Here is a 15,184-nt window from a genome sequence, read left to right as displayed (position 1 = left end):
CTCTCCCCCCTCTTCACACCCCTCTCTCTCTCTCTCCCCCCACCTCACCCCCCCCTCTCTCTCTCTCTCTCTCTCTGTGTGTGTGTGCCGCTTGTGTGTTAACCTTGACAGCCTTTGTGAGACTGTCAGGCTTGTTGTGGAAGTACACAGGGAAGCTGCATTGGCAGTCAGTGTAGCGGGAGAGTTCCTCCCTGGTGGAATGTCCTCTGGGCATGTGGCTTTGTGTGCAGACAAGAGGCTGCATTCATTACAGCCTTTCTTCATCCACACTCAGTGGCTCATCACATTAACTGGTGATAAGCTAATAGACGGTTAGTGTGCGCAAAATCTCACACACACACACACACATTCACAAACTCTGTATTTGCCTGTCCGCAAAGGACTTAGCTGTGGTATGTGAAAATTGTGTGTTAAATCACTTGACAGTCAGTGTTAAATCATAGTGAGAGACAGTGTGAATACAGTTGCTCCCATGTACACTAGACGAGGCCCAGGACACAGGGCCCAGGACACAGGGCCCAGGACACAGGGCCCAGGACACAGGGCCCAGGACACAGGGCCCAGGACACAGGGCCCAGGACACAGGGCCCAGGACACAGGGCCCAGGACACAGGGCCCAGGACACAGGGCCCAGGACTCAGGTCACTCATGTTCTCTGCTGGGTTCCCCTCTCAGGTCACTCCTGTTCTCTGCTCATGTGTGGAGTCAGATGGCTGAGCGGTTAGGGAATCGGCAGTTAGGGAATCTGGCTATTAATCAGAAGGTTACCGGTTCGATTTCAGGACGCAAAATGACGATGTGTCCTTGGGCAAGGTACTTCACCCTACTTGCCTCGGGGGAATGTCCCTGTACTTACTGTAAGTCGCTCTGGATAAGAGCGTCTGCTAAATGACTAAATGTGAATGTGTGGAAATTGCTCCTGCAGCTGCTGTTTCTGAGACTGAGAATGTTCCTGTTCAGACAGCAGTCATGAGGTGAAGGATACCAGTAGATTTGCTCTGCATTAAACAACACTGAATTGAAATCTAGATCTGTACATCGCTTTAAACAAAAGCATCTGTAAAATGGATTCAAATGTAAAAATATGATGTAACTGTTAGTAAAGCCTCTCAACTCTTGTTGTAGGGCTAGGAAGCTATGCCTTTGAGGCCGGGCAAAATCAGGCACCAACCGATTTTCTTATTTATTTTTTTACCTCGATATTTTAATCAATGTCTTGAAATGTGATCAAGTCTGTTTTATGGGCTGGATATGTCCTCATTGGTCTTGAGCCGTCTTCTTTAAAGAGCCCGGGAGAGTGGGAAGGGGCTGTAATCATTTTTACATCAACCCAGGGCCAGTGCTGTATAATTAGAAAGGGTTGATTTCCTTGACCACAGCTTGGGCTGAAATTGCAGGCCTGGGCTCGTCCAGGACTTGAGGAAAGGCCTCTGAAATAGCTCTGGTTGTTCTCCTTCTCTGTTTTCCACTCCGCCATCCACATCCCGGGTCACATGGTGCAGCAGGCTCCTGCCATCCACATCCTGGGTCACATGGTGCAGCAGGCTCCTGCCATCCACATCCTGGGTCACATGGTGCAGCAGGCTCCTGCCATCCACATCCTGGGTCACATGGTGCAGCAGGCTCCTGCCATCCACATCCCGGGTCACATGGTGCAGCAGGCTCCTGCCATCCACATCCTGGGTCACATGGTGCAGCAGGCTCCTGCCATCCACATCCTGGGTCACATGGTGCAGCAGGCTCCTGCCATCCACATCCTGGGTCACATGGTGCAGCAGGCTCCTGCCATCCACATCCTGGGTCACATGGTGCAGCAGGCTCCTGCCATCCACATCCTGGGTCACATGGTGCAGCAGGCTCCTGCCATCCACATCCTGGGTCACATGGTGCAGCAGGCTCCTGCCATCCACATCCTGGGTCACATGGTGCAGCAGGCTCCTGCCATCCACATCCTGGGTCACATGGTGCAGCAGGCTCCGTACCCCTCCAGCTGGACTGCCAGTGCCTTTCCAGGAGCGTTCTCATGTGGCACCTCTTGTTTTCTAAACCTTCTCCCCCTAATTACAACGTTGTTGCGATCTCCCCATGATGCCTGTCTGTCCCTCGCTCAGCGCCCAGCGCTCCTGAGGAGAAGGCTTTAAGATCTGCTCTTCAGCGTGGATGCGGGTGTTTAGTTTTACCAGTCAAAAGATACTGTGACAACGGGGATATTGTCATCGTCAGGAGGGAACAACTGGCACCAGAAAAGCCTGTTGTGTAGGAATTTGGAGCGTTTTACGAGTCCAGAGGGCAAACTTCCTGTGGACCTCCTGTGTTTCTGGAGTGGGGGGATGAAAGGTGTCCCCCTCTCCGACAGATCCCAGTGAAACACTAGCCCTCCTCTTTGACGGACATTTCTCAACAGCAGGACTGTGATGTCACGGGGGCTGGGGGTTATTTGCCCTTGTAACTTTTAGTAGTTTGAGGTTCTGCATTACTGAAAGAGATCTGTCTTTTCCCTCCCTCCCTCCCTCTCTCACTCTCTTTCTCCCTCTCTCTTTCCCCCTTCCTCCTCCTTACTTCACCCTAGGTGAGAGGAGACTAACCCATGAATGTCCTCAGAGTCGACACACAGACCCAGGCCCCCTTTTCATGGTGTACCCAGGCCTGCTCTGTGCACCATGCACTGTGGCGTCTGATTGGAAGCTGTTTAAAGCTCATCTGGTCGGGCCTCACCATCTCAGACCCTAATGACACACAGCCATAAACATCCACACGTCTTTGAAGCTGTTCCACATGGAAGTCTGATGCTTGTCTTCCTACAGAATCAAAAGGGATATTTTGGGCCGTGGACATGGCAATGTGTTATTTACTGGGTGTTCTAGAATGAGCCTGTCTAGAATGACTCAGTTCTACAATGACCCTGTCTAGAATGACTCAGTTCTAAAATAACCCTGTCTAGAATGAAAAAATGCTACTGTTCTGGAACGCTGCAGTTCCGGAATGACGCAGTTCTAGAATGAGACTGTTCCAGATGACCCCTGTTCCAGAACCCCCTATCTGCTTTGCGTGGAACCTGATGGATGTAGGTGGTGATGTGGGCCAGCCGCTCCCCCTCAGGCCAGAGCGGCCAAGCAGGCGAGCGGGCGGAACACGTCCCACGTGTCTGGAAGCGTCTGGAGGCTGGTGGAGGTGTCTCGGCCCCCCCGCCACTTCCCGTCTGGGGCATTCTTCTTTGTTTAGGAGCTCTTAACACAGAACAGCTTTGTGCCCCCCACAGGGAGGGGGGGGGAAGGAGAAGGGGGGGGGGGCAGCTCTGCTTCTGATCATCCTCCCCAGGCCTGTTGCATCCAGCTAGCCTCCTTGTTGACTAGAGGAGCTAGCGTAGCGCTGGCTAATGGCAGCTAGCCTCCTTGTTGACTAGAGGAGCTAGCGTAGCGCTGGCTAATAGCAGCTAGCCTCCTTGTTGACTAGAGGAGCTAGCGTAGTGCTGGCTAATAGCAGCTAGCCTCCTTGTTGACTAGAGGAGCTAGCGTAGTGCTGGCTAATAGCAGCTATCCTTCTTGTTGACTACAGGAGCTAGCGTAGCGCTGGCTAATAGCAGCTAGCCTCCTTGTTGACTAGAGGAGCGAGCATAGCGCTGGCTAATAGCAGCTAGCCTCCTTGTTGACTAGAGGAGCGCTGGCTAATAGCAGCGTCCCACCTACACGGCCTGGCCAGAAAGGGCTCTGCCCAGAATTGCGTCATGGCTGATCTGCTGCAGATTCCCAGGCAGGCGAGCTGCACAGTCCTGACACACACACACACACATGCACACACACACTCAGATCCGAGGCTCATTGACATGGCTTGTGGTTCACTGTGTCTGAGACATGTCGCTAGTTGACGCCGGAGCCATTCCATTACAGCTCGATCACTGCTACGTTTTAATGTGTGGTCAGATGAGAGGGCTGCTGTAGCACAGCTCAATACATAAAGCCCTTCACTCTGCGCCTCCATGCTTCAAAACGGTCTTTCCATGCAGTGCTGTTGATTATCGGCCTTTGTTCTGTGTTTCCCATCAGGAGCCCGGGGCCCTGCAGGAGGAGAGGGGCCAGGTGAAGTCATTAGCAGGTCCTGGGCCAGGTCCTCCTCTGGGCCGGGTTAGGGGAGCCTCACAGCAGCGATGCTGGGCCAGAATGTGGTGTCTTTAACTGGGGAACAGGGTGCGTGATGGGGGAGACTGATCCAGAGTCGTGTTGGCTGAAGGCAGGAGATATGGAGGAGTGAAGAGAGGAATAGAGGAGGGAGGAAGAGAAACTAAAGAAGGCCTGACCTGACAGGACATATGGAGGAGTTGAGAGAGGGCCAGGAGAAAGAGAATGTTGGAAGAGATCAAAGGGAGGAAGGTAAAGCTACACATGGGGTCACTGGTCTAGTCCACCAGTTTCTTTACAAGCTGAACAGATTCTGGTTACATCAACCTTATTGTCGCCAAGGTTTGATCAGAATAAGCTGTTTCCTGGAGGAAAAGCCAGTGACACTTTTCCTTACACTCAGTCCCGAACGGAGATTGGAAGTATAAACACATGTTTTCCTGGTACGTCCAAACCCATCATGGTTCCTGTGTTTGGGATTAGCTCAGGCTGTGGGCTGGTTGGTCCCTCAGCCCAGCCCTAACCCTGGGGGTGGTGAGGGCACTTTCCCACAGACAGGTTATCTGCTGTAACAATAACCTTCAGCTAGATACACACTGTTCAGCGCAAGGTTATCCTTGTACTTTGATAGAGGCAGGCTCTACACCAGGGCTCCAACTGACACTCCCCCAACTGCTGTTGGAAGCCTTAATGACCTCCTGAAAGTCTGGGCATTAATAATAACATAACAATGTAGCCTGTTCATTGAGCAGAGGCTCCTAAGTGATGTTCAGGATGTGGGGGTGATTTTAACCTGTGATCTCTTGATCTACCACTGAGCTATGCATCTAGTAAAGGTCATGAAGATGAGACGGAAAGTTTCTTATTGTACAGTGGGTTTGTCCATGTTGATACCTGTTTTGTAGTGAGTACAGTACAGTTAATGTTTGTTCTGTGGATTTGTTGTTTATCAGTCTTTATGATGGCGCCACCGCTTGTGTGGACAATCACTCAGGCTCGTTATCTCCGCTCTGGAGGCCGTGACACCAGGTCCTATTTACCCTGCTTCTGTAACCATCACTATCTAACCATCAGTCTCAGAGTCGTGAGAGAACCCATCCATGACCTCTCAGGTCAAACTATACAACAGACAACACTCCGACACTGCGACACACACACACATTTTCTCTCTTTCTCTATCTTGCTCCCTTTTTTTCTCTCCCTCTCCCTCTGTCTCTCTCCCTCCACCTCTCTCTCTCTCCCTCTCTCCCTCTGTCTCTCTCCCTCCACCTCTCTCTCTCTCCCTCTCTCCCTCTGTCTCTCTCCCTCCACCTCTCTCTCTCTCCCTCTCTCCCTCTGTCTCTCTCCCTCCACCTCTCTCTCTCTCCCTCTCTCCCTCTGTCTCTCTCCCTCCACCTCTCTCTCTCCCTCTCTCCCTCTGTCTCTCTCCCTCCACCTCTCTCTCTCTCCCTCTCTCCCTCTGTCTCTCTCCCTCCACCTCTCTCTCTCTCCCTCTCTCCCTCTGTCTCTCTCCCTCCACCTCTCTCTCTCTCCCTCTCTCCCTCTGTCTCTCTCCCTCCACCTCTCTCTCTCTCCCTCTCTCCCTCTGTCTCTCTCCCTCCGTCTCTCTCTCTCTCCCTCTCTCCCTCTGTCTCTCTCCCTCCACCTCTCTCTCTCTCCCTCTCTCCCTCTGTCTCTCTCCCTCCACCTCTCTCTCTCTCCCTCTCTCCCTCTGTCTCTCTCCCTCCGTCTCTCTCTCTCTCCCTCTGTCTCTCTCCCTCCACCTCTCTCTCTCTCCCTCTCCCTCTGTTTCTCTCCCTCCACCTCTCTCTCTCTCCCTCCCCCCTGTCTCCCTCCACCTCTCTCTCCCACCCTCTCTCCCTCCACCTCTCTCTCCCCCCCTCTCTCCCTCCACCTCTCTCTCCCCCCTCTCTCCCTCCACCTCTCTTTCCCCCCCTCTCTCCCTCCACCTCTCTTTCCCCCCCTCTCTCCCTCCACCTCTCTCTCCCCCCCTCTCTCCCTCCACCTCTCTCTCCCCCCTCTCTCCCTCCACCTCTCTCTCCCCCCCTCTCTCCCTCCACCTCTCTTCCCCCCTCTCTCCCTCTCTCTCTCTCTCTCTCTCTCTCTCTCTCTCTCTCTCTCTCTCTCTCTCTCTCTCTCTCTCTCTCTCTCTCTCTCTCTCTCTCTCCCTCCCTCCTCTCTCCCTCTCTCCCTCCCTCCGTCCCTCCTCTCTCTCTCTCTGTCCCCCCCTCTCTCCCTCCCTCCCTCCTCTCTCTCTCTCTGTCCCCCCCTCTCTCTCCCTCCCTCCCCTCTCTCTCTCCATTTTTCTCTTGTCCAGGATCGGTCAACGACAAAAACAATGAATCACCTAACCTGGCGGTTATCATCTTACTGAATGCCTGCGATTGAAGAATCTGTTTTCTCCGTCTATCCAGACTAGAGTTCAGGCAGGGTCAGACAGGTCTCTGAAAGTTAGCGTACATAGGTTGGTCTTCTTCATCTTCCACAGATACTGCGTATAACCTAACTAGCGCCGCGGCCTTATGGGATGCCCGAATTACAGCAAAACAGGGATTTCTTTTGGGGGGGGGCACTTTCTCCTCGAAGGTTTAGGCGGTGTGAGAAAAGCCTTCCCACAGACCACTTCAGCCATGTGAGCATGGGAGAAAATGCAGACTCACGGAGATAGCCCACCCAAGCAGCAAGCAGTGCTGGAACACAACAAGGTTTGGGGCTCTAATGGAAGGGCCTACTCAACAGTATATCGGTGACATCTTCTCATACAAACATTTACATCTGAAAAAGCTTGTAGCTTATAAGGCAGTTATGCTTTAACTGGGGTTGCCACCACGTGAGACGAACAGGCTCTTAAGCAGAGCTGGTGTTAGGCTCAGGCCACGGTATATTGAAGTGTCTTTGTATAGCTTCATCTCTGCTTAGTCATTCTACATTTTTCATGACCCAGTCTATCTCTAGTTAGATCTCTAACCATCTCCCCTTCCTCCTCAGCTGGGGAACCCCACACTCACAGTGCCCAGAAGAGGTGCCCTCCTGAGGGTCCTGGCCCGCAGCCTGGCCCTGCCCAGCCCTACAGCCAGGAGGATGTGTTCAGGCTGAGCATGTGCAAGGGCGTGTCCATGTCGCTGCCCTCTTCGCCCCTGCTGCCCAGACAGTCCTACATGATGCCGCTACGCTCCAGCAAGAGATCTCCAGGTACTGAGCTGCAACCCCACGCTCCTCACCCTCACTTAACTCCTTACCTCACCCTCACCTAACTCCTTACCTCACCTAACTCCTTACCTCACCCTCACCTAACTCCTTACCTCACCCTCACCTAACTCCTTACCTCACCTAACTCCTTACCTCACCCTCACCTAACTCCTTACCTCACCCTCACCTAACTCCTTACCTCACCTAACTCCTTACCTCACCCTCACCTAACTCCTTACCTCACCTAACTCCTTACCTCACCCTCACCTAACTCCTTACCTCACCCTCACCTAACTCCTTACCTCACCTAACTCCTTACCTCACCCTCACCTAACTCCTTACCTCACCTAACTCCTTACCTCACCCTCACCTAACTCCTTACCTCACCTAACTCCTTACCTCACCTAACTCCTTACCTCACCCTCACCTAACTCCTTACCTAACTCCTTACCTCACCCTCACCTAACTCCTTACCTAACTCCTTACCTCACCTAACTCCTTACCTCACCCTCACCTAACTCCTTACCTCACCCTCACCTAACTCCATACCTCACCTAACTCCTTACCTAACTCCTTACCTCACCCTCACCTAACTCCATACCTCACCTAACTCCTTACCTTACCCTTATCTAACTCCTTACCTTACCTAACCTTACCTCTCTCCTCATTCTTCACCTCCGTCATTAGCCTACACCCCCTCACCAGTCCTCCTTCTCCACAGATCCTACCTCCCTCTTCCGTACTCACCTTATATCACCCCACACTTCTTGACTTTCAGCTGTACTCCACACACCAAAACACAACACCTAACCTGCAACTACACGGACCAAGACAGGCTGTGCTCCAGGCATTTACTGTTCTACTACTGTTACTGCTGTGTTTCCATACGTTCTGCTCCTGTCTCTGTGGACTTCCTGCCACAGTGCAGTTCCCTGTCTTCCTCCGGGTGCTAGCACGTCTAGAATGCAACATCTGACACTGTCAGGGATTGACAACCCTTTCAGCCTTAAGCGTACTCACTGTACCTAGCTCTCAGCCCGCCGTTCTTTCAAACACACCTCACCTCAGGTGCTTCTCATCCTCTGATGGGGTGTTCTAAGGATAAAAGAAACTCTACTCTTTTGATAGTACTTTTACAAAAAGAAAAAAAGTTTCATGAATAAAACGGGCCTAAATAATACCTGTAATATCCAGTGTTCATCTAGAAGTGTAGCTCTCAGCAGATAGCAGGCTAGCTATCCCAGCCAGAAGTGTAGCTAGCTAGCAGATAGCAGGCTAGCCAGTCCAGCTAGCAGTAGAAGTAAGTAAGTAAAGTAAGACTTTATTTATATAGCACATTTCATACAAGAATTGCAGCTCAAGGTGCTTTACATAAAATCAATAAAAACAATAATACAAGTGATAAACAATTCAAACAAAAATAAAAATCCCAATAAGATCTCTGTTCAAGAGAGAAACCAACTTTAAACATGCATCTTAAAAGTAACAATAATATAATTAATAAAAGTAGGAAAACCCTTTTGAGATAAAATTACTTAAATGCTTCGGTAAAAAGGTAGGTTTTAAGCTGTCTTTTAAAAATGTCTAGAGTGTTTGCTTCCCTAATATTTATGGGTAATTTGTTCCATAGTTTTGGGGCGTAATTGACAAAGGCCGAATCACCAATCTTCTTATGACTGCTTCTGGTGACCTCTAATAGGCCTGCATTTGATGATCGCAGTGTTCTAGCTGGTGTGTAGTTTATAAAGGAGTTAGCAATGTAGCTAGGTCCTTGTCCGTGTAGAGCTTTGTATGTGAGGAAAAGGACCTTAAAGTCAATTCTGAAGGTAACAGGGAGCCAGTGTAAAGTAGCTAGGACAGGACTAATGTGTTCTCTCCTTTTAGTTTTGGTTAATAATCTAGCTGCAGAATTTTGAATGAGCTGTAGTCTTTCAGTGGTTTTCTTGGGAATACCAGTGAAAAGTGCGTTACAGTAGTCCAGCCGGCTGGATATAAAAGCATGAATTAACTTCTCTGCATCATTTTGGTTTATGAATGGTCGTACCTTTGCTATATTCCTCAGGTGAAAGAAAGCTGTTTTGGTCACTTTATTAATGTGAGAGTTGAAATTCAAATCTGAGTCCAGGATTACACCGAGACTCGTCACCTCTGGTTTAAGACAGGGGGTTAAACCTCCAAGATTCTTAATAAGCATCTCTCTTTTGGATTTGGGGCCACATAGTAGGACTTCGGTTTTGTCTTCATTTAATTTAAGAAAGTTAGCGTTCATCCATTTGTTTATTGCCAACAGGCAGTTGGTAATGGAATTGATGGCCGTTGCATCGTTGGGTTCAGTGGATATATATAGTTGTGTGTCATCCGCATAGCTATGGAAATCTATGTTATGTTCTCTGATTATGTCGCCGAGTGGTAACATATAAAGAGAAAAGAGTAATGGACCTAAGCAGCTTCCTTGAGCAACCCCGTAGCAGTTCTCATGTTTCTTGGACCTATGGTCACCTAAACTAACATAAAACTTCCTTCCTGTGATATATGATTTCATCCAGTTCAATACACTATCCGTGAACCCAATAAGCTTTTCCAGTCTATTGATTAGGATGTAGTGATCAATTGTATCAAATTCTGCACTGAGATCTAACAGGATAAGGATAGAGACTTTATTTGCATCAGAGTTTAGTCTGAGGTCGCTAATTATTTTGGTGAGAGCAGTTTCAGTACTGTGATATTTCCTGAAACCTGACTGCGAGACTTCCAGGATGTTATTTTCTTCAAGAAAATAATTTAATTGGACTAAAACTATCTTTTCCAGTACTTTACTAATAAATGGAAGGTTTGATATTGGTCTGTAATTTGCAAGTAGACTGTTATCCAATTTGGGTTTCTTTAATAGGGGCTTTACAACAGCTGTTTTGAAGGCATCTGGGAAAACGCCAGTTCTAAGGGATGTGTTTATAATCTCTAGCACCGGACCTGAGACACTATCAAACACTCGCTTAAAGAATGTTGTGGGTATAGGATCAATATCTGAGGTTGTGGAGTTAGATTCGCTGACAATTTTGGAAAGTTCACTAAGTGTGATACAGGTAAATGTGCTCATGGTTATGTTGCAGAATCTACTGATGTCAGTTTCGACCCCACTATTAATAATACTAGCTCTGATCAAAGTTATTTTGTTCTTGAAGAACAAAGCAAGCTCTTCACATTTAACTACTGAGGATGGAGGTGGAGCAGGGACAGTGTTTAGCAGCTGGTCAATGGTGGAGAAAAGAACTCTGGAATTTCTGGCATTTTCTGTAATAATGTTGGAGAAATATTCTCTCCTTGCTAGACGGATGGTTTTGTTATAGGTGGTTAGTGTATCTTTGTAGATATCGTAGTGGATAGTGATCTTTGTTTTCCTCCGTTTTCTCTCTGCTGCACGGCATTTTCTTTTTGTTTCACTAACATTTTTATTTCTCAGCCATGGGGAGGTTCTGCTTGTGCACTTCTTTTTGGTTTTCAGTGGTGCAACAGAGTCTAACACAGATAATAGTGCATCATTGAGGTTCTCTACCATTTCATTCAGAGAGCAATCATGGTTAGTCGGCTCATATAGAGCAAATTGTTCAGAAAATTTCATCATAGCTGTATCGTCTAAATATCTTCTATGGACTAAGAATTCTTTTTTGTTTTTTGTTAGGATAATTTCCACATTAAAAAGTATATAATGATGGTCTGAGAGGGGTAGATCAGTTATTGAAATATTATTGATATTTAGTCCAGTTGTTATCACTAGATCTAGTGTGTTTCCGTGTCGGTGTGTTGGGTCTGTTATGTGTTGAGTTAGATTGAAACTGTCAAGGAGATTTAAGAGCTCAATAGTTCTTGGGTCTGCTTTTTTATTTACTTGGATATTTAAGTCTCCGTTTAAAACTACTTTGTCATATCTAGTGACACATAGTGATAATAGTTCAGAGAATTCTTGTATGAATATTGGCGAGTGCTTGGGTGGCCGATATATAATAACAAAAAGTATTGATTCGGTTTTGAGCTCTATAGCAAGATATTCATATGATGTGAATTCACCTAGCTCAGTGATTTTGAACAACAGTTTAGAGGAGAAAATAGCTGCGACTCCTCCACCTTTTTTTGATGTCCTAGAAGTAGAAGTACGTGTGCGTTCAGTGGAGCCGGGAGGTGTGCCAGTACAGGGTTAGTGTATTCACTGTGTTCCCCTGCATTTGAGCCTGTATTTAATCAGCTTCTCCAAGATGACGGCCCCTACAGCTACACCACGTTTACTCTCGATAGGCGTTTAATGGGCTTGTTGTGTGCACACACACAGTCATATTGTCTCTCCTCTCCGGCTTCCTCTTCCTTCCCCGTGTGGAGAGACAAGCTGTTTGATGTTGGCTGTTGTATCTGGGCTTGTTTCAACCTGACTGTGTATTCTTTAAGACTTCACCTAGAGGACAGAAATATTTGAAGTGGTCAGTCTGAAGCGCTGACATCTGGGCCTCATCTGGTCGGCATCTCGCTGGTGTGGAGGACCCTGAGTGGCTTGGATCTCTCTTTTAGCATTAGATGTGTTGGCATGGAGGCTTTTGGCCTCCATAGTGAGCCAGGGCTTGTGTTCTGGGAGATATAGCGTTAGTCTATAGCTGTAGGAGGGTCATTTTTCATTTGTGTCACCGAACGCTGAACATCTGTGATGTAGATGTTAGTTTCTGTATGGGGGGTTTCTACGCTTTCATCCAGGCCATCTTGCTTCAACTGTAAGCATCTGTAGCCAGGCTGCATCGTGTTGTGGGATGTTCTGAATGAGGTTTCTAATGGGGGACTTTCCTGTTCTAATTTCAGCTCCAGATTACTTTGAGAATACTGCTGTCTGATCCCAACTGTTTTCATTTGAGGGTGAGCGGTTGTCTTGGCTCTCTCTCTCTCTCTGTCTCTCTCTCTCTCTCTCTCTCTCTCTCTCTCTCTCTCTCTCTCTCTCTCTCTCTGTCTGTCTCTCTCTCTCTCTCTCTCTCTCTGTCTCTCTCTCTCTGTCTATCTCGGTCTCTCCCTGACTCTCTCTTCGTAGCGTGGGACTGATGGGGCGCTCTTAAAGAAACACATCCTATGTGCGAAATGCTTCTCACACTGCGATTACAGAAACGCTGTAAACTCTGTAGTTGAGGCAGATCTGAGCGAGGAGGAGCCATGTTCGTTAGAGCAGGAAGCCGGGGACTGAAGAGGGTAGTCAAGTGGGGGAAACATCCATGAAATCCATGTCTAAACGGTGTGAAGGGTAAGTTTGCCCAAGCAGAGAAGTCCATGCTCTGCTCTACTCTTCTCTGCTCCCACTCAAGTTCAAAAACGCCATCTTTTCTCCTGCCTCCTCAGGCGTTGCAGCTATCAGCCGTGATTGTTTTAAACCCATCAAAGGGAACTCTGATGAAAAGCACATTGACACACACAGAGAGGGGGGGCGGGCGAGGGAGCCAGAGAAGGGGTAATGAGAGAGAGAGCGGGGAGGAAAGAGAGGGGACAGGGTGTGTGAAGGTGAATAGGGCCCAGGAGCGTTACAGCCTCATCCCCATGACAACACCGTCAGACAGACGACGGAGAGAAACACAAGAGAGAGAAGCAGAAAACAGGATGGGTCAGGACATCATTAAGATGGCTGTCTGAGAGAAGGACAAAAGAGAGGGGGGGAGGGAGGGGGGAGGGAGGGAGCGAGGGGGGGAGGGAGGGGGGAGGGAGGGAGCGAGGGGGGGAGGGAGCGAGGGGGGAGGGAGCGAGGGGGGAGGGAGGGAGGGGGGAGTGTGAGTTCTCTCTCTTCCTCACAGGTAAGTGTGAAGACCCACTGGAGGGTTCACACCTCTTGTTAATAAACAAGTCCTGGAGAGCCCTCAGCTGACAACAACAAGTGCCATAATACTATACGTGTGTGACCAGCACCATCAGAGATGTGTTGTTTCTGGTGCTCAAAATCTCGGAGGGATAGCCAGGCATTAGGAGACAGAACCTCTGGGGGGGATAGCCAGGCATTAGGAGACAGAACCTCTGGGGGGGATAGCCAGGCATTAGGAGACAGAACCTCTGGGGATAACCTCTGGGGATAACCTCACCCCCCCATGCACCCCTCCAACCTCACCCCCCCATGCACCCCTCCAACCTCACCCCCCCCACGCACCCCTCCATCCTCACATCCCCCACACACCCTCCTCCATCCTCACACCCCCCACACACCCTCCTCCAACCTCACCCCCCCCCCACGCACCCCTCCAACCTCACCCCCCCTCGTCAATCCTCTATCCACAACCACCTCGACTTGAAGTGGTGAATCTGAATCTCATCCTCATGCCTTGTTGCGGCCTGTTTAATTTCCTGTCAGATGAGATCAACCTAAAGCGTTGTGGGAGAGCCCCACCTGGCAGGAGCCCCCCCTGGCAGGAGCCCCCTCTGGCAGGCTTCCCTGCCGCAGCGGAGAAACTCAGGGTTAATTGGCAGCGTGACGAACGCCTTCGCCGCCACCCAGACCCGGGCCCTGTCTCGCAGCCCTCTGCAGTGTGTGTGTGTGTGTGTGTGTGTGTGTGTGTGTTGGGGATTGCATGGTCTGGGTCTCCACAACCTTCCGTCGCTTTGATCAGCTAAGCCAAAGATTACCATGAAACACAGCAAAACATGTGTTGCACAGGGCCTCGCTTTCCAGCTGAACCGTTTAAAGGTCTCCAGGGTGGAGGGGGAGTGGGGGGGGGGGGGCGTCTGGGGTGGTGTGTGTGTGTGCGTGCTTGTGTGTGTTGGGGATTGCATGGTCTGGGTCTAGGATGAATTCCTCTCTTTGGCAAAGGTTAGGGATCAGCTTAACCTTCCCAGGTTCTAATCTGGAACATTAGTGAGGAGAAACAAAATGCAGATCTGGGATCAGCCTCCAGCCTGTTTTCGGCTGTGTCCCTGTGTCAGCACTGCCAGGAAGGGGACGAGGCCCTGGCAGCTCAACAGTGACCTCCGCTGGTCACAGCAGGTCACTGCAGGTCACTGGCCCACCCCTTGATATGTCCTCAAGGTCGCGGTGTGTGAGTGCTTGGTGTTCACTGTTCTTGACGCTCTCTGATAATCACACTCCGGACGCTCACTGTGCACAGGCGGCATTCAAACCACCTCTCTCACACACACACACTTTTATTTAAGATGCACAAGACTAGGTGCTGATGACGAGCGGGATTCATGACATTGAATTTTGTGCAAAGGTGGAGCGAGTGTGTGTGTGAGATGGTACTCTTCCCCTCCTCTGAAGTGTTTTAGTTGTGTGGATGTTATAGAGTCATGTGACAGAGTCACGTGACAGACAGTAAGCTCTATATTTCTCTGACAACTTATCCTCTACGCTGGCCCATGGGGACAAGAGAACAGCAGCTCATATCATATTTATTACCGTCCCGGGAAGGTAATCATTTGAATCGACATGTATATCGACTGAACCTCAGGCCAGACCCCTTTCCTCAGGTCCTTTCACATGGAAATAGTTTTAACATGAAAGGCTTTGATGAGGTCGTGGGGGAGAGAGAGAGAGAGAGAGACAGAGTGAGAGGGGTACTCTTGGCTCCTTGTGTCTTGTTACGGTTCAAAGCCCAGCTCTCTGTGTGTGTGTGGAAGGCTGGTCTGCAGCTCTCTGTGTGTGTGGAAGGCTGGTGTGGAGCTCTCTGTGTGTGTGTGGAAGGCTGGTGTGCAGCTCTCTGTGTGTGTGGAAGGCTGGTGTGCAGCTCTCTGTGTGTGTGGAAGGCTGGTGTGGAGCTCTCTGTGTGTGTGTGGGGAAGGCTGGTGTGCAGCTCTCTGTGTGTGTGGAAGGCTGGTGTGCAGCTCTCTGTGTGTGTGGAAGGCTGGTGTGCAGCTCTCTCTGTGTGTGTGGAAGGCTG

General features: G+C 49.7%; 1 protein-coding gene across 4 annotated transcripts in view; it reads left to right on the top strand.

Annotated features, from left to right (window-relative positions):
- tanc1b (tetratricopeptide repeat, ankyrin repeat and coiled-coil containing 1b) overlaps positions 1-15,184 on the top strand; it is a 158,577-nt gene that overhangs the window by 42,047 nt on the left and 101,346 nt on the right. For all 4 annotated transcript variants that reach the window (XR_009929806.1, XM_062457986.1, XM_062457985.1 and 1 more), the window contains exon 3: positions 7,104-7,307. Coding sequence is in view for 3 of the 4 variants with exons in the window: in XM_062457986.1 (XP_062313970.1) it covers positions 7,104-7,307 (204 nt within the window). In the remaining variant the exon portion in view is untranslated. The remainder of the gene's footprint in view (positions 1-7,103; positions 7,308-15,184) is intronic.

This window comes from Osmerus eperlanus, chromosome 3, assembly GCF_963692335.1.
Source record: "Osmerus eperlanus chromosome 3, fOsmEpe2.1, whole genome shotgun sequence".
NCBI lineage: Eukaryota > Metazoa > Chordata > Actinopteri > Osmeriformes > Osmeridae > Osmerus > Osmerus eperlanus.
The sequence above is the reverse complement of the archived record's forward strand: the minus strand, read 5'-3'. Positions and strand labels throughout refer to the sequence as shown.